The sequence below is a fragment of the Hibiscus syriacus genome, unplaced genomic scaffold, assembly GCF_006381635.1.
Source record: "Hibiscus syriacus cultivar Baekdansim isolate YM2019G1 unplaced genomic scaffold, ASM638163v2 tig00016885_pilon, whole genome shotgun sequence".
In the NCBI taxonomy this organism is placed as follows: Eukaryota; Viridiplantae; Streptophyta; class Magnoliopsida; order Malvales; family Malvaceae; genus Hibiscus; species Hibiscus syriacus.
This window is the reverse complement of record NW_024062396.1, coordinates 26,708-54,193: the sequence shown is the minus strand read 5'-3', so window position 1 is coordinate 54,193 and position 27,486 is coordinate 26,708. Positions and strand designations below refer to the sequence as shown.

General features: G+C 35.4%; 4 protein-coding genes across 5 annotated transcripts; 2 read left to right on the top strand and 2 right to left on the bottom strand.

Annotated features, from left to right (window-relative positions):
• The first annotated feature begins 144 nt into the window (after positions 1 to 144).
• LOC120208693 (galactinol--sucrose galactosyltransferase-like) lies at positions 145 to 3,722 on the top strand. Its single transcript, XM_039207907.1, has 4 exons — positions 145 to 1,400; positions 2,351 to 2,528; positions 2,624 to 2,991; positions 3,066 to 3,722. Exons 1-4 carry the CDS (start codon positions 192 to 194, stop codon positions 3,627 to 3,629), a joined length of 2,319 nt encoding a protein of 772 aa, XP_039063838.1. The 5' UTR covers positions 145 to 191; the 3' UTR covers positions 3,630 to 3,722.
• LOC120208698 (mannose-1-phosphate guanyltransferase-like) lies at positions 2,482 to 5,454 on the bottom strand. 2 transcript variants are annotated; one of them, XR_005524331.1, is made up of 4 exons: positions 4,760 to 5,454; positions 4,489 to 4,581; positions 3,942 to 3,984; positions 2,482 to 3,855 (listed from the first exon to the last, which is right to left on the bottom strand). XR_005524331.1 is itself a non-coding variant. In XM_039207913.1 (3 exons), the coding sequence occupies exons 1-3, from the start codon at positions 4,612 to 4,614 to the stop codon at positions 3,755 to 3,757; spliced, it is 270 nt and encodes an 89-aa protein (XP_039063844.1). In that variant the 5' UTR covers positions 4,615 to 4,664; the 3' UTR covers positions 2,482 to 3,754. The 2 variants fall into 2 exon arrangements, 1 of the variants encoding a protein (XP_039063844.1); XM_039207913.1 differs by lacking the exon at positions 4,760 to 5,454 and having other exon boundaries at positions 4,489 to 4,664.
• Positions 5,455 to 13,143: 7,689 nt separating this feature from the next.
• LOC120208697 (E2F transcription factor-like E2FE) lies at positions 13,144 to 14,036 on the top strand. Its single transcript, XM_039207912.1, has 4 exons — positions 13,144 to 13,167; positions 13,260 to 13,321; positions 13,427 to 13,828; positions 13,952 to 14,036. The coding sequence occupies exons 1-4, from the start codon at positions 13,161 to 13,163 to the stop codon at positions 13,955 to 13,957; spliced, it is 477 nt and encodes a 158-aa protein (XP_039063843.1). The 5' UTR covers positions 13,144 to 13,160; the 3' UTR covers positions 13,958 to 14,036.
• Positions 14,037 to 21,365: 7,329 nt separating this feature from the next.
• LOC120208696 (homeobox-leucine zipper protein HAT5-like) lies at positions 21,366 to 22,421 on the bottom strand. Its single transcript, XM_039207911.1, has 2 exons — positions 21,814 to 22,421; positions 21,366 to 21,755 (listed from the first exon to the last, which is right to left on the bottom strand). The coding sequence occupies exons 1-2, from the start codon at positions 22,327 to 22,329 to the stop codon at positions 21,423 to 21,425; spliced, it is 849 nt and encodes a 282-aa protein (XP_039063842.1). The 5' UTR covers positions 22,330 to 22,421; the 3' UTR covers positions 21,366 to 21,422.
• Positions 22,422 to 27,486: the final 5,065 nt, after the last annotated feature.

Sequence of the window (27,486 nt, the reverse complement as noted above, 5' to 3'; positions counted from 1 at the left end):
AAATTAAAATTCAGTGTTATAATTAATAAAATTAAAAGTTAAGTGGTATAAACGATATAACTCGATAATTTTTAATGTAGTTTACCCCCTGACCTCTATAAATACCACCGCTTATCCATGCTTTGATCAATTCCACCGCTTCTCTTCTCTTCTCTATCAAAACTTTGAATCTTAATCACCAGATTCCTGCCATGACTCCTCCTACCACAACCAACAATGTCCTGAACCCAACTGATGCTCATCTACTCGCCTCAATAACCCTTGAAGGAACAAACTTCCTTGCCAATGGCCAACCATTTCTCTCCAATGTCCCTGCAAACATAGTAGCTACCCCATCACCACCGCTCAAATCCAAGACCAGCTTCGGATGCTTCGTCGGGTTCGACGCTGAGGAGCAGAAAAGCCGGCACGTTGTGCCCATAGGCAAGCTCAGTGGCATAAGGTTCATGAGCATATTCAGGTTCAAAGTCTGGTGGACCACCCACTGGGTAGGCAACAGTGGAAAGGATGTCGAGCACGAAACTCAGATGATGATTCTGGATAAAAACGACTCCGGCCGCCGTCCCTACGTCCTTCTCCTCCCACTCCTCGAAGGCCCGTTCAGGGCTTCTCTCCAACCGGGAGTTGATGACAACGTAGACATGTGCATGGAGAGTGGTTCCACCAAGGTAACCGGCTCATCATTCCGGTGTTGCATTTACATGCACGTCGGTGATGATCCGTATAAGCTGGTGGAGGACGCCGTGAAGGTGGTCCGGCTCCACCTTGGAACCTTCAGGCTCCTCGAAGAGAAAACTCCTCCGGGTATTGTAGACAAATTCGGTTGGTGCACTTGGGATGCGTTTTACCTTAATGTACACCCTAAAGGCGTTTGGGAAGGTGTCAAAACCCTAGCCGATGGTGGCTGCCCTCCGGGGATGGTCCTTATCGACGATGGGTGGCAGTCCATTTGCCATGACGACGACCCCATCGGCGATAAAGAAGGCATCAACCGGACTTGTGCTGGTGAGCAAATGCCATGTAGGCTCATAAAACATCAAGAGAACTACAAGTTTAGGGAATATGAAAGTAGTAAGTCACCTAATGATAAGGGCATGGGTGCCTTTGTAAGGGACCTAAAAGAAGAGTTCAAGAGCATAGAACATGTATATGTGTGGCATGCGTTGTGTGGATATTGGGGTGGGATTAGACCCAATGTCCAAGGAATGCCTCCCGCAAAGGTCATTACCCCTAAACTGTCCCAGGGCTTGAAGATGACTATGGAGGATTTAGCGGTGGACAAGATTGTGAACAACGGAGTGGGATTAGTCCCACCGGAAATGGTTGACGAGATGTACCAAGGACTTCATTCTCATCTTCAATCGGTGGGGATTGACGGCGTTAAGGTTGACGTGATCCATGTAAGTTCTCCGACCCTCTTTTATGATGTAAATAAGACGAAACAGATAGTAGATTATTCGAGTTTGATTCGATCAAAGTTCGATTAACATTGAATTTGAATGAACTCAACTCGTGCTCGAGTACGACTCAAATTTTTAACAAATCAAAACAAATTACTTAAAGTTTATAAATTAAGCTTTTTTTTTCCTTTTAAAACGTACAGGAACGGAGCTATATAGGGAGTGAGAACAAAATTTTGGTAGCATTTTAGGCCTTTATCATTTTAAATTTAAATAAAATTAGATTTTTTACCTCTAAATTTTTAGATTAAATACATAATAAGTCATTATTTTGAAATTAAGTATTTTACCCCTTGACTCACTTTTATATACTTGAAGTATAAGTTTTTATATATTTAAAGCCAAGTTTGAGTTTTACATATTTAAAGTCTAAGTTCGAGTTTGAATTCGAGTTGGAACCGAATTCGAGTTCAAATTTTAACCAAATTAAGTCTAATAGTGTTTTGAGTTAAATTATTTTCGAGCTCGAATTAAGTTTCAATTTTTTATTTTAAGTTTCAATTTTTTATTTTAAGTTTCATTTAAACTTAACAATTTTAAACTTACGAATTATCAAATCGAATCTAATTTAATTTAAACTTTTCGAGTCGAATCAAACGTAACAATCCTCAAACTTAAGTAGTCTTGTTTACCTATGTAAATACACACCGCTAAGCCTAAAATGAAACGGGGACCATGTCTTGGCGCGTGTCACTTTCGGTGAATGAGTTATGAACGGTGTCAAATGCAATGTATTTATTTCTGGCATGACGTGCAGCATGTGAAATGTTTAACAAATTAGGTCCACCACCTTTGTTGCTTCCTTGCCGGACACGTCATTTCAGGCTAGCGGTGGCAATTTGGCAGTGTCTTCTACTCGTAACATTCTTGTGTTGATTGCTGTATTTCAGCTGCTCGAGATGCTGGCGGAGGAGTACAGCGGACGAGTAGAACTGGCCAAATCGTATTACAATGCTCTGACGGCTTCCGTGTGGAAACACTTCAAAGGGAATGGCGTTATCGCTAGCATGGAACACTGCAACGACTTCTTCCTCCTCGGAACGGAGGCCATTTCACTCGGTCGTGTCGGTATGTATTTCAAAACCGAAACACGACGGAACATATTGACTTCTCTATGCATGGTGTAGGGTTTAACTCGAAATGTTATGTGCTTGTCTACGTAGGCGATGATTTCTGGTGCACTGACCCCTCGAAAGATCCGAACGGGACGTATTGGCTTCAGGGCTGCCACATGGTTCATTGCGCCTACAACAGCTTGTGGATGGGGAATTTCATACACCCGGATTGGGACATGTTCCAATCAACTCACCAATGTGCTGAGTTCCATGCCGCGTCTCGAGCTATATCCGGTGGACCGGTTTATGTGAGCGACTCCGTCGGACAACACAACTTCCAGTTGCTGAAGAGCCTTGCGTTGCCCGACGGATCCATCTTGAGATGCCAACACTATGCAACCCCGACGAGAGATTGTCTTTTCGAAGATCCTTTGCATGACGGTAAAACAATGCTCAAGATTTGGAATCTCAACAAGGTAAGATGATAATCTCACTGCCATTTGCATTGCCAAAGGTGTGAATATTTGAATCATTTGCCTTGTGTCATCAGTATACAGGAGTGTTAGGACTATTCAACTGTCAAGGTGGAGGATGGTGCCGTGAATCCCGACGGAACGAGAGTGCGCCTCAGTTTTCAGCCATGGTAGGCTGCTTTGCCAGCCCCAAAGACATCGAGTGGAGCAACAGGAAGAGACCTGTTCCGGCGAGCAGTGCCGGCATCTTTGCTGTGTACATGTACCAGAATAGGAAGCTAACGCTGATGAAATCATCTGATAAAGTAGAGATTTCACTCGAACCATTCAATTACGAGCTACTTACAGTCTCCCCTGTGACAATGTTACCGAGAAAAAACATCCGATTCGCTCCGATCGGACTGGTGAACATGCTGAATTCAGGGGGTGCAATTCTGTCAATGGTGTTGGAGGATGATGAGAATGTGGCGAGGGTTGGAGTTAAAGGAAGTGGAGAAATGAGGGTGTACGCTTCGGAAAAGCCGATGGTGTGCAAAATCGACGGGACACCTGTCGAGTTCGAGTATAATGAGCAGATGATCACAGCTAACGTTCCATGGCCAGATTCTTCAAGCTTATCAACTGTAGAGTACCTGTTTTAACTTTTCAAGCTGATCAAATGTACCAGTATTCTCTAATGAATCTGAGACAATCAAATAAATAAAACGTCGGTCCAACAACCGAAATTACTCTTATTCTAATGCCGTGATTGGAGTGGATACAAATATCATAGAAGTATTTCATCTTGAACGCTCGCGTTTAGTGTCTTGTTCGGAAGAACGATGCTATCTGTCACCACTACTTCATCTTCAACAGCCACTGCTTCTCCTGTAACAGACACGGTTAACAGATTCAGGACATTCACCAACAGGTTATCTTATGAAAAGGAAATGCAAATAACAAAAGGGAAGCACCAAGAATTGTGATTCCGAGTTTGGTATTATAGTCTCCTTCAGCCTGCAAGGAATCGGATTTGAATTTAGCACAACAATGGCAGGTAGAAGAGAAAGAAAGAGGCGAAAATGTTTATTCATCAACTGATTTGGGAGAAGACTATCTTGAAAGGAAATGACATACTGTCAAAATTAACCCCCAATGTTTACTAAAATAGTCATTTTGGCTCGTATTTTATTTCTTGGAATATTTTGGCTCCCAACATTTCATTTTGAGAAAAAAAGGGCCTTTATGTATGAAAACAGTTAACAAATGGTTAAGGCTCTAAAATAAGAGTTTTTTTACTCAAAACTGAAACGTTAGGGGCCAAAATGCTCAAAAAAAAAAAGAGACAAAATGACTATTTTAGTAAACGATTGCGTGAAAAACAACGGGCATTTTCCTGATGACAAAATAAATTAGTCATCGATCGGAACAAAGAAAATCAATATCCATGCATCAGATTCAAGGCAATCTCGAGCAATGTTTTCTATACCAAATTAAAGAACGTCGAATTCGGTTGCATACCATGATTTCAACACCATCGAGAATGATACAACTGATGAGCCTTACAGCTGCTCCTATACGAGCATTAGCGGATATTGAGACATTGGGACCGATCTGTTTAACATGTAGCAGAATAATCAATCCCATAGGCTATGCAGACAACAATGAAGAAAGCGTATTCATAAATTAAGGAGCTACACAATTCTGGGTGGTATTACCTATGTTGAAACTAGACTTATCACAAGTCTAATTCTCATAACATAATATATTCATTCTACAAATATGCACTCACCTATATTTCATTGTCTTTCCCTCGATCGATCTTACTCGTCACTTGTTCCGGAACACGTTTATGCTCAGTATCTACATAAATACGATTTCCAAGACATTATAGCTCGATCTTAATAACTTAACTATTTAATGAACATAATTCACATTTTCTCTATTAAGTAGTATCGGTACCCAAGGTACAGTACCGATACTTCCTTTATAACGGTATCAATACCATACTTGGGTGTCGGTACCCTAATTAGATTCGATGTTTTCATTCCAAAAATGGTATCGATACTACCCCTTCCGGTATCGATACATCATGAATATGTGTGTCTTAATTGTTCTTATTAGGGGTGTACAAAATTACCCGACCCGGTTGACCTGACCCGTCGACCCGGATAAAAAAACCAAATAATTTTATAAAAAAATACCCGGCCCTCAGAAAAATTGATTTTTCAGTGTACCCAGTTACCCGAGTACATGGTTAAGTTTTTATATATATATATATATTAACTAAATGATATTGTTTGTTGTACGCTCCAGATCTCAAACCATCTAAATCCCTAGCAAGCAGCCACGCTCCAGACTCAAAACGGCCACGCTGCAGGTTAATCGCAAAGCTCCAACCTCAACTTCCGTGGAAGCCTTCCACGCTCCGGCCAGCTCCAGCCACTCAGCCAGGTAACAATTCACTCAACAGTGTTATTACTTTATTACAGCTCTTCGAAGTTTTTTGTGAGAGAAAGACATTTACGTTTGTCAGAATTTGGATTAAAATAAACCAACAATAATAATTAAAAGAAGAAAGAGATTTGGTTTACCGTACATAGAAGCAAACTGAGAAATCTGAGGATCATCGACAACCGGTTGGATTGCGTTCTTGAGTCTGGGTGAGGAGCTCGACGTTAGAATTAAAGCAACATCTGCACTGACCCAATATAAAAGCAACTTATAAACAACAATAAAAGAAATTAAAATTTAAAAGTAAATAAATACTAAAAAATTCGAACAGACTCCTGCAAAAGAAGTGTTTTGGGTTATTACACTTTGATACAACTGTTTTTGTGTGTTTTTTATTTAATAATTTGAAGAAGAAAAATTCGGGTATTCGGGTACCTCAAAATTCGGGTATCTGGAACATCAGGGTCGGGACACGGGCCGAGAAATCACTGACCCGGATTTGCACACCCATAGTTCTTGTTGGAAATAAAACACTCAAACAAACAACTATTACTGAAACTCAAACAAATATTACAAGAGCACTCTCACTCAAAACCAAAAACTACAACTCACTCTTATAAGACTTTGCTTCTTCACTCACTTAGAAGCTCTTAATTTTTCTTGATGCTTAAAACTAAAATAGAGAGGGGTATTTATACTACTCAAGAACAATCCTACACCACACAAATAAACTAATTTAAACCATTACAAATTCAACAAATACCTAACTCTCACCAAATTAAATTGATGTAAGCAATGACATCATTACTTAAATGATGCAAGCAATGACATCAATTTAGTTTGGGTTTGGGTTTAGGCTCCCATAATGGATCAAGTTTATGATCCAACACCCCCCTTAAACTTGATCTTGTGACCCCTAGTAAGTTCCTTAATCTTATGAAGTCTTCACTTTTCAGTGGCTTCGTAAAAATATCGGTAACTTGATCTTGTGAGTTCACGTATTCAACTTCCACATCGTTTCTTGCAACACACTCCCTTATATAGTGGTAGCGAATGTCGATGTGCTTGCTTCGATCATGGAATACTGGATTCTTTGATAAGGCAATGGCTGATTTGTTATCGACACAAACCTTGGTAGGCTCTTCTTGTATCAAACCTATCTCCTTCAATAGATTTCTAAGCCAAATTGCATGACAAACACATGAGGTAGCAGCAATATATTCCGCTTCACAAGTGGACAATGTGACAATGGGTTGTTTCTTTGACATCCATGTGAACGTAATATCTCCCATGAAAAATACGAATCCAGTAGTGCTCCTTCGATTATCTATGTCTCCACCCCAATCACTGTCGCTATATCCAACAAGCTTGTAATCATTAGAAACTGAATAGAACAAGCTAAAGTCAATTGTACCTTTCAGATAGCGAAGAATTCTCTTTGCGGCTTTAAAATGGGTGGTTGTTGGAGATTCCATGTAGCGACTAGCCAATCCAACTGCGTGAAGAATATCGGGTCTCGTGCAAGTTAGATAACGTAGACTTCCTATCAAACTTTTGAAGAATGTTGGATCTACACTTTCGCCTTCTTCATATTTGGTCATCTTGATCCCGTATTCTGCCGGTGTGCTTATTGGCTTACAGTTCTCCATCTTGAACTTCTTCAGTATCTCCTTTGCATAGCTTTCCTGTGAAATGAAAATTCCATCATTTTGTTGCTTAACTTCAATGCCAAGGTAGTACGCCATGAGCACCATGTCTGTCATATCAAATTCTTTCATCATCACATCCTTGAATTCATTAAACATGCTTGGGTTTCTTCCGGTGAAGATCAAATCGTCCACATAGAGACACACAATCAAAATATCTTCATCTTTGATCTTGATATATAGAGCATGCTCATAGGGATATTTGTTGAAGCCATTCTCTTGGAAGTACTTGTCGATTCGGCTATTCCATGCCATTGGTGCTTGTTTTAGCCCGTAAAGAGCCTTCTTCAACTTCAACACCTTGTCTTCGTGCCCTTTGACTTCATAGCCTGATGGTTGCTGAATGTAAACTTCCTCTTTAAGAACTCCATTTAGGAAGACATGCTTTACATCCATCTGTTGTATCTTCCACTTGTTTTGATCTGCCAAAGAAATGATTAGTCTGATAGTCTCCAATCGAGCAACAAGAGCAAATACCTCATCATAGTCAATTCCAGCATTTTGACTATAGCCTTTAGCAACTAGCCTCGCCTTGTGCCTTTCAATCTCTCCTTTGGCGTTTTGCTTTGTTTTGTACACCCATTTGACACCATTGCCTTATGTCCCTTGGGAAGTGAGGTAAGTTCCTATGTGTCATTCTTCTCGATGGCCTTAATTTCTTCATCCATCGCATCTCTCCATTTCTTTTCTTGTACCGCTTCTTGAAAGCTCACTGGTTCACAATCGGCAAGCAAAAAAAATAATGTAAGATTATCTTGTCGTTCAGTTACCTCATAGAGATCTCTAAGGCTTCTTGTGCGTTGCACAACTCTTTCACTTTGACTCCCACTTGACGATGTCGAAGGTGATGAGTCTCCTTGAGTGGTTGATGTTGGTGAAGTGGGTGGAGTTGCAAGCTCTTGTTGAGATTCATCTAGTTGTTCCCTCATTGTCTGCTCATCTTCTTCAAACTGAGAAAAGAAATTGAAGTCATCTGTATGAGAGTTAAAATCCCATTATCCTTCTTCGTTGAAGACCACATCTCAACTAATCACAAACTTCTTATTGTTTGGATTGTACAACTTGTAGCCCTTCGAATTAGCATCATAGCCGATGAAGATAAAACTCTCGCTTTTATCATCAAGTTTCATTCTTCTCTCGTCTGGTACGTAAACATGGGCTATACTTCCAAAGGTTTTCAAGTGGGAAATGCCATGCTTTCTTCCACTCCATGCTTCTTGCGGTGTCTTTCCCCATACACTTCTTGTAGGAGATTGGTTTGTCAAGTAGACTGCACACACTATTGCTTCCGCCCAAAATTCCTTGGGTAGTTTCTTGCTTTTGAGCATGCTTCGTGCCATGTCGAGGATTGTTCTGTTCTTTCTTTCTGCCACACCATTTTGTTGGGGGATTTAGGAACTGTCATTGGTCGACGAATTCTATTTGCTTCACAGAACTCTTGAAACTCCCTGGAAGTAAATTCTCCACCTCGATCGGATCTCATGGCTTTGATATTTCTACCGCTTTCTCTCTCCACTACTGCTTTGAACTTCTTGAAGACTTTAAAAACTTCTGACTTCTGTTTCAAGAAATATACCCAGGTTTTTCTTGAAAAATCATCAATGAAGAGAAGAAAATAGTTACTGTTACCGAGAGAGCTTGGCTTGATCGGTTCACACACATCGGTATGGATGAGCTCAAGTTGCTTCTTGGCTTTTGTCTCTGACTCCTTTGGAAAGCTTTTCCTGAATTGTTTCCCGACTAGACACCCTTCACAAAGCTGGTCAGGATGGTTGATGCGAGGTAGTCCCTTCACCATCTCCTTCTTAGATAACATCTCTAGACCTCCAAAATTGAGATGCCCAAATCGAAGATGCCAAAGCCATGATGCATCTTTATAGCAAGCTTTCAGGCACTTTGCAACATCATTTTGTATGTTGATCAAGAACATTCTTTTATTTGACATCGGCACTTTAGCAATGAAGTTATTCTTATCATCTTTTATAGAAATATTATAATTATTCATATGAATATCATAACCTTTCTCTTCCAGTTGCCCTAAACTTAAGATGTTGCTTTTTATATTGGGCACATAGTAGACATTTGAAATAAATTGATGTCTCCCATCTTTCAAATGGATAAGAATGTTACATCTCCCTTTCACTGCTATTGTGGAATCATCTCCAAACGAAACATTTTCGCTTACTGACTCGTCTAGCTCCACGAATATGTCTTTCCTTCCACACATGTGATTGCTTGTACCACTGTCAAGATACCAGGAATTTGCTTGGCCACCATCAATTTCCTTTCGTGCTAGAAGAAGAGTTTCTTTTCCATCTGTCTTTTCCTCCACGTATTGGCCTTCTCCTCAATTTTGTTGTTGGGAGCTGTACATTCTGAAGCATAATGCCCAAACTTCTGACAATTATAACATCGAACTTGAGATTTGTCATGCCTTAAGTTCGGTTTGATTCTTCCACGGCCTCGTGTTGAGATTTCTCCTTTCTCATAGTTGTTGGAATTGTTGTTGTTGTAATTCCAGCCTCGTCCACGACCTCAACTTCCACCTCGTCCATGACCTCTACCTCTGCCTTGGCCACGTTGGTTTCTATCATTGCGTTGGCTCTCATGCATATCCTTGAGTTGCAGCTTGAGGAGTTACTCAGTAAACTCATGCTTCTTCTTATGCTTCTCTTCGTATGCTTGCAATGATCCTTGGAGTTGCTCGATCCTCATTTCTTCCAAGTCTTTAGTTTCTTCAATCGTCACGACGATGTGCTCAAATTTGGGATCCAACGAACGGAGTATCTTCTCTATTATCCTCACATCTTCTAATTTTTCACCATTTGTTTTTAATTGATTAGAAACAGCTACTACTCTTGAGAAATAATCTGAAATAGACTCAGATGCTTTCATGTGTAAGGATTCGAATTCACCTCTTAATGTTTGGAGACGAACCTTCTTCACTTGTTCGGATTCTTTGTAAGAGGTTTGCAGCTTCTCCCATGCTTCCTTGCTAGAGCTTGCACTTGAAATCTTTTCAAAACCATCATCATCTAATGCTTGGTAGATGAGGTAGAGAGCCTTCTTGTCTCTCTTTCTTGAATCATTCAAAGTTGTCTTTTTATCTGGTGTAAGAGTAGCAAAAACAACATCATCCACAATCTCGTTATAGCCTTTCTCTATGATATCCCACATATCTTGTGATCCAAGAAGTACCTTCATTTTGATACTCCAATTGTCGTAGTTGTTGTTGTTGAGTGTCGGAACTTGGAATGGTGCCGTACCATTTGCCATATCTCTCAATATAATGAGATTTTGTAAAATCCGATTGCACGAATGAATCCAGAACGCCGAAAAACAAGGGGCTCCAACTCGACTAACTCGGCTCAACTCGGTGAGTTAACTCGATTTTCTGACAGTAATCTTCCGGCGGTGCATGGCGGTGCGTCAGAACTCAGATTGAGAAAATTCTAGCGGTGGCGGATTCCTCTCGTCGAGACTTTCGATCTTTCCAACTCGCTCTGATGCCACTTTGTTGGAAATAAAACACTCACACAAACAAATTTTATTGAAACTCAAACAAATATTACAAGAGTACTCTCACTCAAAACCAAGAACTACAACTCACTCTTATAAGACTTTGCTTCTTCACTCACTTAGAAGCTCTTAATTTTTCTTGATGCTTAAAACTAAAATGGGGAGGGGTATTTATACTACTCAAGAACAATCCTACACCACACAAATAAACTAATTTAAACCATTACAAATTCAACAAATACCTAACTCTCACCTAACTAAATTGATGTAAGCAATGACATCATTACTTAAATGATGTAAGCAATGACATCAATTTAGTTTGGGTTTAGGCTCCCATAATGGATCAAGTTTATGATCCAACAGTTCTTATGGTATCAATATTGTTCATGCAGTATCGATACCTACACAATAATATAGCCTATAATAACTGGATAGTATCGATACTGATTCATCTGGTACCGATACCCCTTACCCAGAACAAACTTCTTTTACCCAAAAATCATAAACCCTAAACCCCAAACTCAAATACAACCACTTTAACTATATTTTATCATCTTAATGCCTTATAAACTTCAACATCTTATTCCAATTCTTGAAACTAAGAATTTTACTAATTTTTCAACATAATCCAAACTCATTTCTAACACTTATTACTTCTTATTCAAACCTATGACAAGTCAAATCCAACTTCTAAATTCATTTATGTCTTCTTATTCAACTTTTCACTTAAAAACTTCATACCTTCAATCCTCCATAACTTGTTATCCTTTGGATTTTAAACCTTCATTTAGTTTTCATAACCTTTCAAGACTCTAAAGCATATCTAATTTACAAGAATTATTCAACTAAAGGAGTTCTTACCTTAGTTAGCAACTCACGGAGAAGAAAAAGGAGAGAAGGATGAAGAGTAGAGAAATGTCTGGAAATGAAATCTCATAAACCTCCTTTTCACATGTTATAAAATCCCATGGCTAAAGTTTTTAATTCATTTCCTTGCTAAAATACCCTTTTTCCCTTTCGGCTTTCCTTCCATTGATATTCATCCTACACAAAATACTTCAATTAAGTCATTGAACTCTTTCATTTATCTAATTTACTCACTGAAATCTAAAATATTACAATTTGGTCACTGACCCGATATTTGAGATGTTACATTTTTATGATATGTTCATATTATTTTTCTATAACTAAGTGATACTTATTTCATTTGGTACAAATTGATTTTTTGATCAGCAATAATTTTTTATTGAATTAAATCTAAGTTAAAAACATCGTTAAAAACCTTCATAGGCCTACATGGAGGAAAATAGCACTCCTAACTAGGTAACAAAAACACTCCAAGAGAGTATCACACTACAAAATACAAAGCTTTCAGACCACCCCTTGAGAACAGCAGACCCGATTGGAAAGAACAAATAGTACCTCCGACCAACCGAGCAAAACTAGACCAGAAACCAAACAGCCAGAGCATCTAAGACTGAACACAACAAAATGCAAGCTCCATTAACCAAAGAACACCTACACCTGCCTGCACCACCGTAAACTTCAACTCCAATCAGCCTTCCTTTTGCAGCCTCCCGATGATGAACTTGACCGGAATAGGACCCCAAATCAAATTACCCGAAGATAATAAAACTGGTACGTGATTTGAAGCTAACCTTTGCAATCCCACTTGCACTAGATTCTGATATTTCAATAACCAAACTTCAACAAGCAAAAAACAAACGATCTAATCTTCTCCTTGTGTTCGAAGGACCAAACCAAGAGAATTTTTTTCTGTCGTTGGCATGTCAATTAGATTGCATCAAGAAATGAGATTATTAAAGCTTACAGTACCCGCCTGCGACTCCGTACACCCGCAACTTTCGCTTTGGATTCTTACTGCGATAAAGACTCCTCCAACAATCCAACTTGAATCCTCCTTCCTCCTCAAAACACACAGGCTTTTGGATTCTAACAAGACTCCTCCAACACCACAACCCTAAACCGTTAACACAATAAAAGACTGCAAGCAAATGTTACTTCAAAGACGCTTTTGATAGTAAATTACTTTTAGAGTTATTGACATCTAGGTAAAAAATATCTCTCCAAACACATTTTTTTTATAAAACAACTGATATATTTCAAAAATTAATCAAAGGTAAATTTATTGAATGATTTCAGTAATTAAAAAGAGTATTCTACAGCAAAACAAGTTTTTAGTGGCGTTTTTAATCTTATAGCGGCGTTTTTAAGCGCCGTTAGAAACACTACATGCGCTAGTAAAAGCGCCACTAAAATGAACGCCACTAAAGTTAGCGGCGTTTTTTTGCCAGAAACGCCGTTAATTATCCTGTCTTTAGTGGTGTTGTTTACCACAAACGCCGCTAATTCTACTGTTTTTAGTAGCGTTTCTAATACAAAACGCCGCTATTTGTAAAAGATTGGTATAGGCAGGTTTGATTGGGTTGCTCTTCGTTGAAACCGTAAACTGTTGATCATCACTATTTTGGGAATTCTCACAATTCATCAGTAATGAGAAGTAATAAACCCCAACTTTTCCTCTCCAATGTGGATTCCTATAGAAAGGGATAACAGATTGATTAATTTGTCGTTCAATTGATGGTTCAACAGCAGAAGTGAGGCGGTTGTACGACATTGCAAATGTGTTGTCTTCCATGAATCTTATTGAGAAGGTAAACACAAAACTGAGAGCTAGGAAGGGGCTTAGAACCACTTAAACTTCAATTTGTGCCGCTTGGAATTGTTATAACTTGCAGTTTAAATGCATGTCTGTGTAGACCCACACTTTAGATACCCGGAAGCCTGCGTTTAGGTGGTTGGGGATGAGGGAGAAATCCGAAAAAGGATCCGCTGATAATACCTTTGTTCTTAATGAGTCTAAGAAAAGGGTGTTCGGAACCGATGTCACCAACATCGGTTTCAAGAAGAGTAAGGTCGATTCTTCAAACGATCAGAATCCCAACCAGTGCATTAAGCCGAAAAAGCATGAAAAAGTCGAGATTTCGGCCGATAGAAGTTGCTCAGATGATTCGAAACAAGGCTCAAAGAGCTACCAATTTGGTCCTTTTGCTCCTATAAACTTGACCAAGAGTGGTAACCCTGCGAATGGTGCAAGGTTGGTTCATGACTGGGAGAGTCTTGCTTCTGCATACCGCCCTCAGTACCACAATCAAGGAAAGGTATAGATTGATTCTCAACTACACAAAACTGTGAACATCACATGATAATTTGTTGATCGATTGCCTCATTGTTTAGAATTGTTGTTCCAGCACAAAAATCTAATTTTGCTGACATGTTTGCAGCTCTAAGGGATCTTTTCTCTCATTACATGAAAGCCTGGAACTCATGGTACTCGGAAGTTGCTGGGAAAAATCCAATACAACAGATCACCTAAGAAATACCACAAGCTGCAACCGGGAAGCATTCTTTTCCTAATCCTGAACTATCATCTTCTTAGCTATTTGGTCCCTATTTTTTTTACTCTTTCTTTTAGGTATAACATTTTGATCTCTTGTTAGATGCATTTTCTCTTTGCACCAATTTGCTTGGCAACACACTTGTACACAAATTCTTCCAAGTCCAAGCATTGTGTCCTAGACAATTTACGTAGTCATTTGCCATTTTTCAGTTTATATGATAAAATTTGAGGAGCTATTACCCTTTTCTTTGATTTTTGTCCGGAGATAATAGACTTAATTTGTGCTTGGCCTATAATATTTTGGGTAAATTATGTGTTTAGTACCTAAACTATCGGTTTTGGTTTGTTTTAGTACCTAAACTATCGGTTTTGGTTTGTTTTAGTACCTAAACTTTCAATTTTTTCAAAATTATACATAAAGTTTAGTTTTTGTTTCATTTTAGTATCCCACTATTAAAAACTTTAGTCTTTGTTTTATTTTAGTATCTTATTCAAAATTTAACATTAAGTTTTGAAAAAAAAAATTTAGGTATTAAAATGGATCAAAATTGATAGTTTAGGTATTTAACTTATTAACGGTGGGTACTAAAATGAAACAAATACTAAACTCTAGGTGTGATTTTGAAAAAAAGTGAAATTTTAGGTACTAAAATGGATCAAAACTGATAATTTAGATACTAAATATGTTGTTTACCTTAACATTTTTTATCAAATCTTGAATTGGATATGATTTTATTCTATATATTTATTATTTATACATTTTGATAATTATATTAACTACATTATAAATAAAATTCAATAATCATCATCTCCTATGGACATTATTGATAGAATCCAGGTCATCAAGAAAGTAAATTGTATTACATTTGATGGGTTTAGTTATATGTATAATTGTATATACACAAAAATCTTACTTTAATTAAACTGTAACATTTCAACCTTGATGCTACAAATTTATTTTTAGGTAAATTATATGTTTAGTAATTTAATTAAACTTCCATATACGACATGAGTATAGGGTCTGCGAGTGTTGGGATCTGTAATGAATTAAGTCCAAAATGCAGAATAGGGTAAGGTATCCCAGGTGGCCCCCGGAAATAAGATGTGGAATTTAGTAGAAACTTCCAAGAATCGTCATCGAGAGTTATCCATAGAGAATCTAAAAGAAAAAGAGGTATGGATCTTTAAAAATTATATAAGATAAGGCGTTGGAGTAATACCCAAATATAAGGTTGGTGACCATAGAGAAAATATTTAAAACTATGGTGGGTTAATTTGAATAAATTGAAAAGTATAAAATTTTATTTAAAAAATTGTGTTTAAGACCTATTAATAAGAATGTAAGAAATCGAGGGGCACTATGATCTTCCTAGAAATAAATGAATTTAATATTCATTTTTACTAAAGGTTAAAGGAGGGAAAAAGACGATAAATCGGGAAAAATAGTTCTCTACTCTTTTTTTCTTCTCCAAAATCTCGTGCCCTCCATAGTTAAGGTAAGGATTTTTTAATATTAGTTTTTTCTTTCGTTTGTAGGTTGGTTTCGAAACTTTAAGTGATATTAGAGAGGCTTAAATAAAGTTCAAGGATGATTAAAAGTAAAAGACGAAGATTTTATTTAAGATTTAATAAAATGGGTGTTACATTGGAAGTCGGAAAAAAAAAGAGACCGTGTAGAGGGAAGGGATAAGAAAAAGAATGATGATCTCAATTCAAATAGTGGGGAGCGAAAAGGCCATGGTAAGGGATATCATATAGCCCTTGCTTGATTCTTCTACTTCATTTTCTTGACTCGATTCTTGTCCTTAACTATGGTGACAGTTGCAGAAAGTGGATACGTTTCTCCCATGGAAGGTGAGCAGTTCACTCGGCATGGATCTAAGGGTTAGAGACGTAGGCTAGACAGATTCCTTTTGGATGATAAATGGATGCTGGTGCTATGATCCGTTCAGTTTCTGACCACATCCCCGTGGTGCTACCGAGGATGCTGGTGCTATGATCCGTTCAGTTTCTGACCACATCCCCGTGGTGCTATCGAGTGGAAGTGTGGATTGGGGGCTAAGACCCTTCAAATTGATAAATGCGTGGCTGCATAAGAATGGTTGCATGGATATTGCGGAACAGACGTTTGTTACATTTAGGACCAACAAGTCTGATTTGTCTGTAAAACTAAGAGGCTTGAAGAATGCACTGAAATGGTGGAATGCTAATTCTTGTGAATATTTTGATAGCGAAGTTAATATGCCCGAGAAGAAATGGAACGATTAGGAGGAACTTGAAATTCTTTGGTAGGGTGGCAGGTGGGGTCGTCCTGAAATTAGATTCTCCATGATTGCTAGAGATGGACATGAGACCCGAACCCGACAGGTTCCGATCCGATCAGATCAGATTTTTTAATGTGATCTTCGGGTCGGGTTGGGTCGGGTTCGAGTTTAGGGTGAAAATATCCTACTCGACTCGACCTGAAAAAAAAATATAATTTTATGTTATATATTTAGAAATAATTACAATAATACCCCTCTATATATTTTTTTCAATTAAGTCATTGTTTTTATTGAATAAAAATAATATTTTATTATTATTTCGTGTCGGGTTTTTAAATTATATATCGGGTCGGGTGAAATCTTGTTTTGGTCGGGTCGGGTTGGATCTCAGGTGGAATAATATATAGAGGGGTATTATTGTAATTATTCCTAAATATATAAGGTAAAATTATATATATTTTTGGGTCGAGTCGAGTCGGGTATTTTTCACCATAAACCCGAACCAGACTCGACCTGACACGAACACACATTGAAAAAAAATGACCTAATCCAACCCGAACCTAATTTATTTTTATAAAAAAACCTGACCCGATCAGATCAGGTTGAAACCGTTGAATTTAGGTCTAATGCCCATCCTTAAGTACATGTAGGAGTTGAATAATAATATATAATATAATTAATATATATATATATTATAATATCACGAACGAAAATAATTGTCTATACATGAAATTAACAAATAATAATAAGAAGAAAATCAGATAACTTGTGAAGGGCAAAACGCTGTGTGTGATCCCAATCCAAAGAATCGCAGACATGAGTAGCTGAATGGCACGTGCGGTGTGGGGTCATCGGACAACATCTGTATGCGTGTGACGTCAGTAGCGGTGAAAACATGGACAGATCTGTGCGGTCACCGTCATGGACGCGCCTGCCGTGGGCCCAACACTTTCTCCCTTCACGCTTCGTACTTATCTTTAAGCTCTCTTCACTGATAGCAGATTCATCATATATTTGATAAATAATAGTATGATTTAAATTAATTTAATTTAAATATTGATATCTGTAACTAGAATATATAATAATTTAATTTAAATTAAATTAATTAAGATTTTTATAAATAAATTAGGTTTTCTATAAATAAATTAAGCTTTTTTAATTTATTATAAAAAGTATTAAAAATGTAAAATTATATTTTTAAAAGAGTATTAACTATCTTAAAAATAAATTGACACCTATTATTTATTAAATAAATTACACAAATGATCTTTGACTATAGATTATTATTTTTTAAGTCTCTCGATTATTAAAAGTTAAAATATGATCATTTGACTATAGAATGTTGTTTTGTTAAGTCTCTAAAATATTAAAAGTTATAAAATGATCACTCGATTATTCATTATGTTATAAACTTATCATTTTCATTAAAAAAAGTGGTTGTCTAAGCTAGACATTAACATGATGATTGAGATAGGATAGTCGTTTGAGATTCTAAGATCAAATTTTATAGTACCGTAGTTTACAAATTAACGTACAACTAAGAATATAATCAATTTTTTAACAGAAAATGATGAGTTTTAAAACATAATGAATAATTGAGTGATCATTTTATTAAAAGCATGTGTTTAATGTTCTCTACGTTATATTTTTAGGTGTCTACTGTTAAAAAATTCATTAATTGACACGTGTCAATTTTTTTAAAATAAAATATTATTTAAAATATATTTAAAAAAGCTGAATATAACATGTGTCACTTAACAATTATTTTAACAGTAGACACTTAAAAATATAATAAAAAAACATTAAACATTTATTATTAACAAAAGAATTTTTTAAACACTAAAATTCAATTTTAAATATAATTTAAATATTTATTTTTATATTAAACCTTGTAATAACGAAGCAAATACAACTAACGTGAACCAAAGCATGTACTTTTTTGTCAAATTTTATTTTTCATGCAATTAAAAAATAATATTTATTTGAAAGATTTTTTTAACAATAACAGTTCAAGTTAAATATCTTATTATTTCAGTAGTTAAAAGAATCGTTGTTATTCTTAAAAGTTATGAGTTCGAATACTAACGACTGTAACAAAATGATTAAACGTTCATTGTCAGATGATTGAGAGTATTTAGAACATATATTACTTTATAATCATCGGATATTAAATCACCGTCATTGTTGTTCATCAATTCTGACCAATTCTGACATCCATAAGCCACACCACCACCAACATTTGAACCACCATGCAATTTCAATTAAAACACAACTATTTGATGATGACGATGATGGTCGGAGATAGGCGGCGATGGTTGGTAATGATTTGAATTGAGAAATTTTAGTTAAAAAAATGTTTTTTTTTATAATTCAAGTAAAAAATTAGGTTTTTTATAAATGAATTAAGTTTTTTTAATTTATTATAAAAAGTATAAAAAATGTAAAATTATATTTTTAAAAGAGTATTGACAGTTTTAAAAATAAATTGACAACCATTATTTATTAAATAAAGCACACAGCTGACTATAGGTTATTGTTTTATTAAGTCCCTCGATTATTAAAAGTTAAAAAACGATCCTCTGACTATAGAATGTTACTTTGTTGAGTCTCTAAAGTATTAAAAGTTATAAAATGGTCACCTGACTATTCATTATGTTATAAACTTGTCCTTTTCGTTAAAAAAGTGGTTGTCTAAGCTAGACGTTAACATGATGATTGTGATATGATAGTCGTTTGAGATTCTAAGATCATATTTTATAATATCGTAGTTAGCAAGTTAACGTACAACTCAGAATATAATCAATGTTTTAACAGAAAATGATGAGTTTAAAACATAATGAATAATTGAATGATCATTTTATAACTTTTAATAGTCGAGGAACTCAACAAAGCAACACTTATTGTGATTTTATATTCTCAATTTCTTCCTTGCACAATTATTGTTGTATGTAGGGGTGTGCAAATTCGAGTACTCGTAACATCCGGTTCGGTGATTTCTCGGCCCGTGTCCTGACCCGTATTTTGCGGGTACCCGATATCCATTTTTTTCATTTTCAAATTATTAATTTTAAAAAATATATTCACAAATTTAAATGTTCGAAACTTCGAATTACATACTCCAACATCCGAACATAAAATTTAAAAGTCCGAAATACAAAATCTAATAATCCATAATATAAATAATCCATTATATATATATATATATATATATATAAACTAACCGAGTACTCGGGTAACTGTGTATCCGAAAAACTTTAATTTTGTGACCGGGCTCGACCCGACTGGGTAACTTTTTTAGAAAATTACCCAGTTTTTTTATCTGGGTCGGGTAGTTTTGCACACCCCTAGTTGTATGTTTGTCTTAGTTACTTATGAATGCTTGAAATGAAAGTGACTTACAATTCCTCTAACAAGCCTCCGATCGAGGGTTGGCCGAACTAACACAATACATTTGCATGTGTTACAATATTTTTATGAAGTAGTTACTTTGATTAATTACAATAGAGAACATTTTAATGAATAAAATAAGCTTAATATAAAAATAAGTGTTTAAATTATGACTCAAAAAATGTTTTAGTATCTAAAGAATTTTTTACTAAAACTAAATGTCTAATATTTCAAATGTTATACTTTAGGTGCCCACATTTCTGATAATTTTAAGAATTTATTTAAAAAATGAAAAAAATATTTTTATTAAAAATAATATATTATTTAAAAAAACTTTTTTTTCAAAAAAAAAATCCCCTCCAACCAGTCTCCCCTTTCTCCTTTCTGTTTCCCCCTTTCCTCTTTCCCCGACACCACTATCACCGCCAGTGGATTCGCTAGCATCTTGCGGCCCTAACCCCGACCAACAATCACCCAAATCGACCGTCAGTCGTCACAAAACAGCAAAAAATCAATCGTTGCCCCGCGCCATCAAATCCTTGTCCATCCAGTCGTGATCGTCACAACCTCCATCACTGAGAGAGCCGTTACACGTCGAGGAAAACCCAACCGTCCCCTCGTCAAGTAGTGATGCCGTTTGACGTGGAGGAAGCTTCCAAGCTCTGGTGAAAATCCAATCGGGTTATTTTGTAACTTTTGAAAACTTCGGATTTTTTTTATAAATAAATTAAGGTTTTTTTTTAATTTTTTAATTTTTTCTTTTAAAAATATTTTTTTTAATTTATAAATATTAAAAATTAAAAAATATTACGGTGAACACCTAAAAATATAACTGAGAAAACGTTAGACACATATTTTTAAAGAAAAATTCTTTGGTCACTAAAATATTATTCGAGGCATATTTTAAACACTTATTTTTATATTAAGCCAATAAAATAAACACATCAAATTAAATTCTTATACCTACAATACTATTTTGATAAATAATATTTTTGACTATATCATAATTATAAATAAAAATTATATATTTATATGTGTTAGGATACACTTTTACATTAATTTATAGACATTAGATTTAAATAAGTAAATGACTTAAATTTAATTAAAATTTATAATCCATATTTCTTTAACTTATAATAAAATAATTTTTTTTCTTTTTAAGGTTAGGATTTATTCGAAAGACACTTTCACAATAAACGTTCAACACAATCTATTTTATTTTAGTAGATAAAAAAATCATTATTGTTTTTAAAAATTTTAGATTTAAATACTAGCGACGGTAACAAAATGATTAAATATTTATTATCAGATGATTAAAAATATTTAAAATAAATATTACTTTATAATCACTTTAATGTAATAAAAAATAATAAACTTTCAAATATTTAAATATCGTAAAACTTCAATAATAATAATAATAACAATAATTTTTTTTAACACACTATTACTTGGTTGGTGTTTTTATCAAATTTTTATATCAGTAAGAAAGGGATGTTTTAATTTTTAATATCAAACTGAACAATCTTTCTGCATCAGGTAGCTTTGGATTCTTCCCTACGAATAAAACAAGTTGCAACCAAAAGAATGGATTCCAATTTCCAACAAGAAAGATGGTTCATTTACAGACAAAAACAAGAACACGATAATACACGAACAAGATGATATGTTTATTTATGTATATCAGAAATATGATATGGTATAAACTTAATAAGCTGAAGACCAGAAAGCGTGATCTTCAACATGGAATCCAAAACTACACGAACTTGTTGCAGGCGGGTCGGAGTAATCATCGTCTTCCAGTTTCGGGAAGATGTAAGAAGCTGCAGGATGTAACAGCTTGTTGCTCAAGTTATCTTCCTCTTCCTGTGTTACATCGGACTGGTCTGGATCGAACATATCACTCTTGGAAGAGCTGATCATGTCTTCCTGTTTGCAGACCACCTCGGGACCTGTCTGATCCGCAACAACAACGTCGACAGGCTGTTGCGGTGGTTCATCTCGCTCTTTCGTGGCCAACTTATCCGTGAGCTGAAGAACCTGAAACAAGTGAAATATGAAAAATCGACCCAACATGTTTGAAACTTTAAATAATTACCTCTTGTTTTAGTTTATCCTTCTCCTCGAGGAGATCATCATATTCGGCCTTGAGGCTGTTGAAGTTCGCTTGTAAAGCGTCATAGTCTTTCTCGAGCTGCTTCGTCTTCCATCGAGCCCTTCGGTTCTGAAACCATATGGCCACTTGTCGGGGCTGCAAGCCGAGGTCTTTAGCCAGCTGAATTTTCCTGTCGGGCTCGAGTTTGTTCTCCACCTCGAAACTTTTCTCGAGAAACTGGACTTGTTCAACGGTGAGGCGCCTCTTCTTCTTCTCGGTTTGATGAAAATACTCGTCTAAATCATCGTCGTCCCCGTTCTCTTCTTGATCAAACGTCCTGAAGAACGATCTTTTGGCTCGATGAACGTCTTCAAAACTCAACATGGATCTCGTGCCCGGAGGAAGGAAAGAAGAGCCTTGAAGGAAGAGGGGATCGAAAGGCTCAACCCTTTGACTTTGGGGCAAAACAGAGATATTACTGTTACTACTATTACTAGAATAGACCCTCCTACCCGCCATTAAAGTTTGAAGCTAAAGGATCAATCTTGGCCTTGTTCAAGATATCATTTTGTTCATCATCAAATGATCTAAAGAAACTAAAGAAAAAGGAAGAAAAAAAGGGGAAAGAAAAGCCACTCTGGGTTTCTTTGTTTTTAAAAGAATACAGATTCCTTCACTTGTTTTAAGACTTGTGACGAAAGAAGCTGGTGATGATGATTTCGGTGATGTGGGAGGTGTGGGAACAACGGCAGCTCACACCCATCACTCAGAAGAAGCTAATTTTTTTTCTAAGCTTTGGCAGAGTAGAGTGGAAGATGAAGAAGATGAAGAAGAAGATGTGAAGTAGGAGAAGAAGAAGCAAGTTTCTCTCTCTCAAGGGGTGAGCTTTGGAAGGGTAGATATGGGGATATGGTGGTACGCTCGCAATTACTTTTATGCCCTTTTCTTCATTTTTAGGGTAAACCACACGTTTAGTACTATAACTATCATGTTTGTTCCGATTTGTTCACCTAAATATTTTTTGTTTCAAAATTATACCCGATGTTACATTTTGATTTTATTTTGGTCGCCTGTCGTTAAAAAATTAAAGGTTATGTTGATGTGGCACCATAAGATAATGACACATCATCATTGATTTCTTTTAAAAAAATACCATATTAGTAGTTATGTTAATTTTTTTAATGACGAGTGATCGAAACAAAATCAAATCGTAACATTAGACACGATTTAAAAATAATAATTGAGTGACAAAAAAAAATAAAAGCAATAGTGAGGATATTAAACGTGTACTTTACCTATTTTTTGGTCGATGGTAATATCATTTCATTTTTACGACCAAATATATTATTTTTAATTTAATGAAATTCATTAAAAATAATTATATGATAGAAAATAATTTAACTATGCTATCAATTTTTCCCTTTCTTCTTCAATAAACTAACTCCATTGCACAAAGGTAATAACTTGACCTTCTTCACTTGAGATTTTAGACTATCTTAAGGTGAAATTTAGCTCTAGAATTCATAGAACTTTAATTTAAGCTCTACACCTTCCATAGGGGTAGTGTTGAGCAAGCTAAGGACTTTTTTTTATTCAATTCCATGCCTTTGTTGCTAGATATGTGCAAGATTGATGTTAAATGACTTTATATTGTCCCCATAAGTCTTAGAAATTAAGGCCTAAACTAAAACGTTTAAAGCATTTTTGGAGTGATTCTCGAGCTTGAAAATAGTTATTTCTAGGTTTTGGTTTCAACACTATATTTTAAGTACCGATACCGTATGAATGTGCAATAGGAACTTAGGTAATTTGTGTTGAGAGTATCGATACCTATGTTTGGGAAATCAATATTGTATGTTCGGTATCAATACTGAATTTGAATATCGATACCATCATAAAAAATTGGATCAAAATGTATCGTTTTGATATCGATACTTCCAAGGAGTAATTATGCTCAATAATATTGATACCCAAGGGTCGAACATTGATACTCTCTCTTGAAAAACATCAAAGTTTAACTTCAAATAGATTCTTGAGATTGAGAAATAACTCAAAATAAAATGACAAGTGAGGATGTGATTTGTCATAACCAAAATCAATTGACAGTTGATCACACCAATCAGACTATTCAATCTACGAGTAGCCATAGGGTTGCCTACGATCAAAACTAAGAGAGAAGATCTTCATCTCCACTTTTCACCCTCCCCTCCTACATGGAAAATACGGAATCTTGATATCATCCAATCTCGTTTAACGATCGGTTGCGATTCTCCATTCAAACTAAAATGAGTGAACTGTCAACAACTGACACGATCCGTTTGTTCGATCAACCATTTACATCTAGGTTATTGTTCTCTCATAAATAAAGTTCATAAAACTGAGATTAAGCCGAGTACAAGGGTACATGGGACATGACTCCAAAGGTTGAACAATCTTCTCCTACTAAGAAATGTCAAAGAGGCATCTTCCTCCCTGGTTATTTTCAGATGGGTATTCGGCCCTTCTTCAATTGGTGGACTGCTGATGGAATCTGATCCTATAGGATAAAAGTAGTTTTTCCAAAGAGATGCTGCTTGGGTTTTGGATGGCTTTTTGGTTAGGTTAATGGATATTGTCAACAAAAAGTGCTTGCAATCAAGGATGGATCGAGGGGGCGAGGGCAATCATTCGTATGAAAATTTCAAATTCTCCTATATTTTATATTTTTCAGTATATTTTATATTGATAATCAATTTTTGTCCTCACTAAAATTCTATTAAGCTCATTTTCTTCTAAAATTTTATAAGTTCGTCCCCTAACATAAAATTCTCCGTTCGTCCTGCTTGGGAGGATGGAATAGCCCAAGAATTTGTGCCAATATCTCTCTACACTATTTTGTATCACACACTTGTTTTTGTAACTACTAGCAAATTAGATATAATTTATTTTTACATAGGCTTGGGTGAAATAAAAAGAGGTAGAAAAGTGGGGGGAAATTGGGTAAATTATTGGTATAATCATTTTTTATATATATTTGTACACTTTTGCTTAAGAATTTTAAAAAGAAGTTACATTTTGATTATTTACGTTATCAGTTTATTAAATTTTAATCAATTACGTTATCAACTGCCACATTTCGATCATCGAGTCATTAAGTAATATTAATTTGATGAAGTGGCACGTTAGTAGAATGGGATAATTTTTAATTTGACTCAAACTTCAGATTCAATATTTTTTACCACTAAATTTTAGATAAAATATCAATATGATCCCTGAATTCAACCAAAGTGTCCTCTCGATGGCCACCACCATTTCTATTGATAACCGTCAATCACCATTGACCATCGCCGGTCTCAACTGTTGGACCCTAAAGTTTCATGTTCACTCTTCTTTGACCTGCTGGACGTTAATATGATATTCGTTTTATCGGAAAACGTATTAGACTCAACAAAATCCAGCCTAGAACCCTTCGACTTTCTTTAAAACTAGATTATAATAGACGTAATACATTTATCATTATCATTCTTTTAAAAATTAAGGATGTCATAAATCTTTTAACCTAGACCTGGTGAATGTAGGATAGTTGAGAGGAATTTAACCTAAGCCTCATGAATGTTGACCACAATACATTTGAAACTTATAGGATTTGAAATTATAAGAGGTGACTGTCCCCACCCGCTCCTTTCGATTTATCCCTGATGGTCGTGTTGCTGAAGGATGAATGGAAGAGCGAGACACTTGATGTTGTTTTCTTTGGTTCATGGGCTTATCCGACGATGAATCTTAGGTCCACTATTTTGGAGGTTAAGAGATTGATTGGGAGGTTAAGAAATTTTACAATCTGATAGAGACTTCGATCAAGTTATGTTCAATCATTTTGCATATCAATTTAAGCTAATGTGAAGGTCTGAGTAGGGGTGAGCGTTTGATCGAGTCGAGTAAAAAAAATTTAAGTTATTCGAGTTGATGCGTTGTATTTTACACTCGAACTTAACTTAAAATTTTTTCGAGTCGAGTTATTCGAGTTTCTATATATTTTATATTATTTTCACATTATAAAGTTATTTAATATATCAAATACAATCTAAAATTATACAATATATTCATAATATTACATTTTAAAGAAAGTATTTTGAGAGTATAAAGGAGTCAATGAGTTGATGAGAAGAAAAGATTTGCAAATAATTGTAGTCAAAAGACTAAATTGAGTAAATGCAAAGTTAAGGGACTAAATATAAAAAGAGAGTATATTTTTCAGTGAAAAGTAAGAATTGAAGTTACATAAGAATTCTATTGTGGTATATGAGCATGTGGTTCAAATTTAGTAAAAATGGACTTAAAATAAAGCATGAATTTAAGAAATAAAGAAATTATGAAAAATTGAGGGACTAAATTAAAAAATAGAAAATTTGTTATCAAAAAGTGGAATTGAAATTACATATGTATTTCACGATGATTTAGGAGCATGTGGTTCAAATTTAGTATAAAATGGACTCAAAATAAAAGAGTAGAATGAATAATAAAATCAGAGACTTATTTTTAGGCACCTATTTTCAACGAAAAATTCTTTAGGCACCAAAAGTTAATTTTGAGTATAATTTAGACACTTATTTTTATATCAAGCCTTATTAAAAATGATTAAAGTTTAGCTTAACCCTTAAGTTTTACATAGAACATTAGTTTAACCCTAAAATTTAGATTCTATTTGTAATAAATTTTGTAGTTAGAGCTTTCACTTGTGCAATAATTAAAAGGTTATGTAACTAATAATAGACTGTCATGTTTGCTTATTGAAGAATCATCCTTGTTGCCTAAGACTAGAGTGTCATGATGCACATGTCACCATTTGATTAGAGGACTAGCTTTATTTTAATTTAATATATTTATTTACTCCAATCAAAGAGTGACGTGTGTCACCCTATGGTTTAAAGAAAACAAAGGAAAGTAAATTGGGGCAAAAAAAGATTCAAACCTTGGTCACTTAGGACATGTATCCAACCACTACGCCAAGATTAGGGATGGGCATCTAACCCGAACCCGACGGGTTCCGACTCGACTCGATCCGATCGGGTCGGATTTTTCTAAAAAAAATTCGGGTTCGGGTCAGGTCGAGTTCGAGTTTAGGGTGAAAAATATCCGACCCTACCCGACCCGGAAAAAGTATATAATTTTACCCTATATATTTAAGAATAATTACAATAATACCCCTCCATATATTATTTTTTCAATTTAGTCACTGTTTTTATTGAATAAAAATAATTTTTTTTATTATTTCGGGTCGGGTCGGGTCGGGTTTTTTAAACTATCTATCGAGTCAGGTCGGGTCGGATGAAAAATTAATTTCGTCGGGTCGGGTCACGGGTGGAGGTCCCCTTCTTCTCGGGTCGGGTAAACCCGACCCAGCCCGACCCATGCCCATCCCTAGCCAAGACCGTTGATTGGTTTAAAGTAGACAAAGTGGTGTATATATTTTATATCTTAGTGTATAAATACTTAAATTCACAATATTTTATATATACTAACTTAAAAAAATATTTTTATATTAACTTATTAAAAATATTTATTTTTAACTTAATTTAAAAATATTTTATTTTTATTTTCATTTAAAAATATATACTTTATGTTAAAAATTTATTTTAAAGTATGAATAAATTGAAAGAATATGTAAATAGACTAAATATGTGATTGTACCAATTG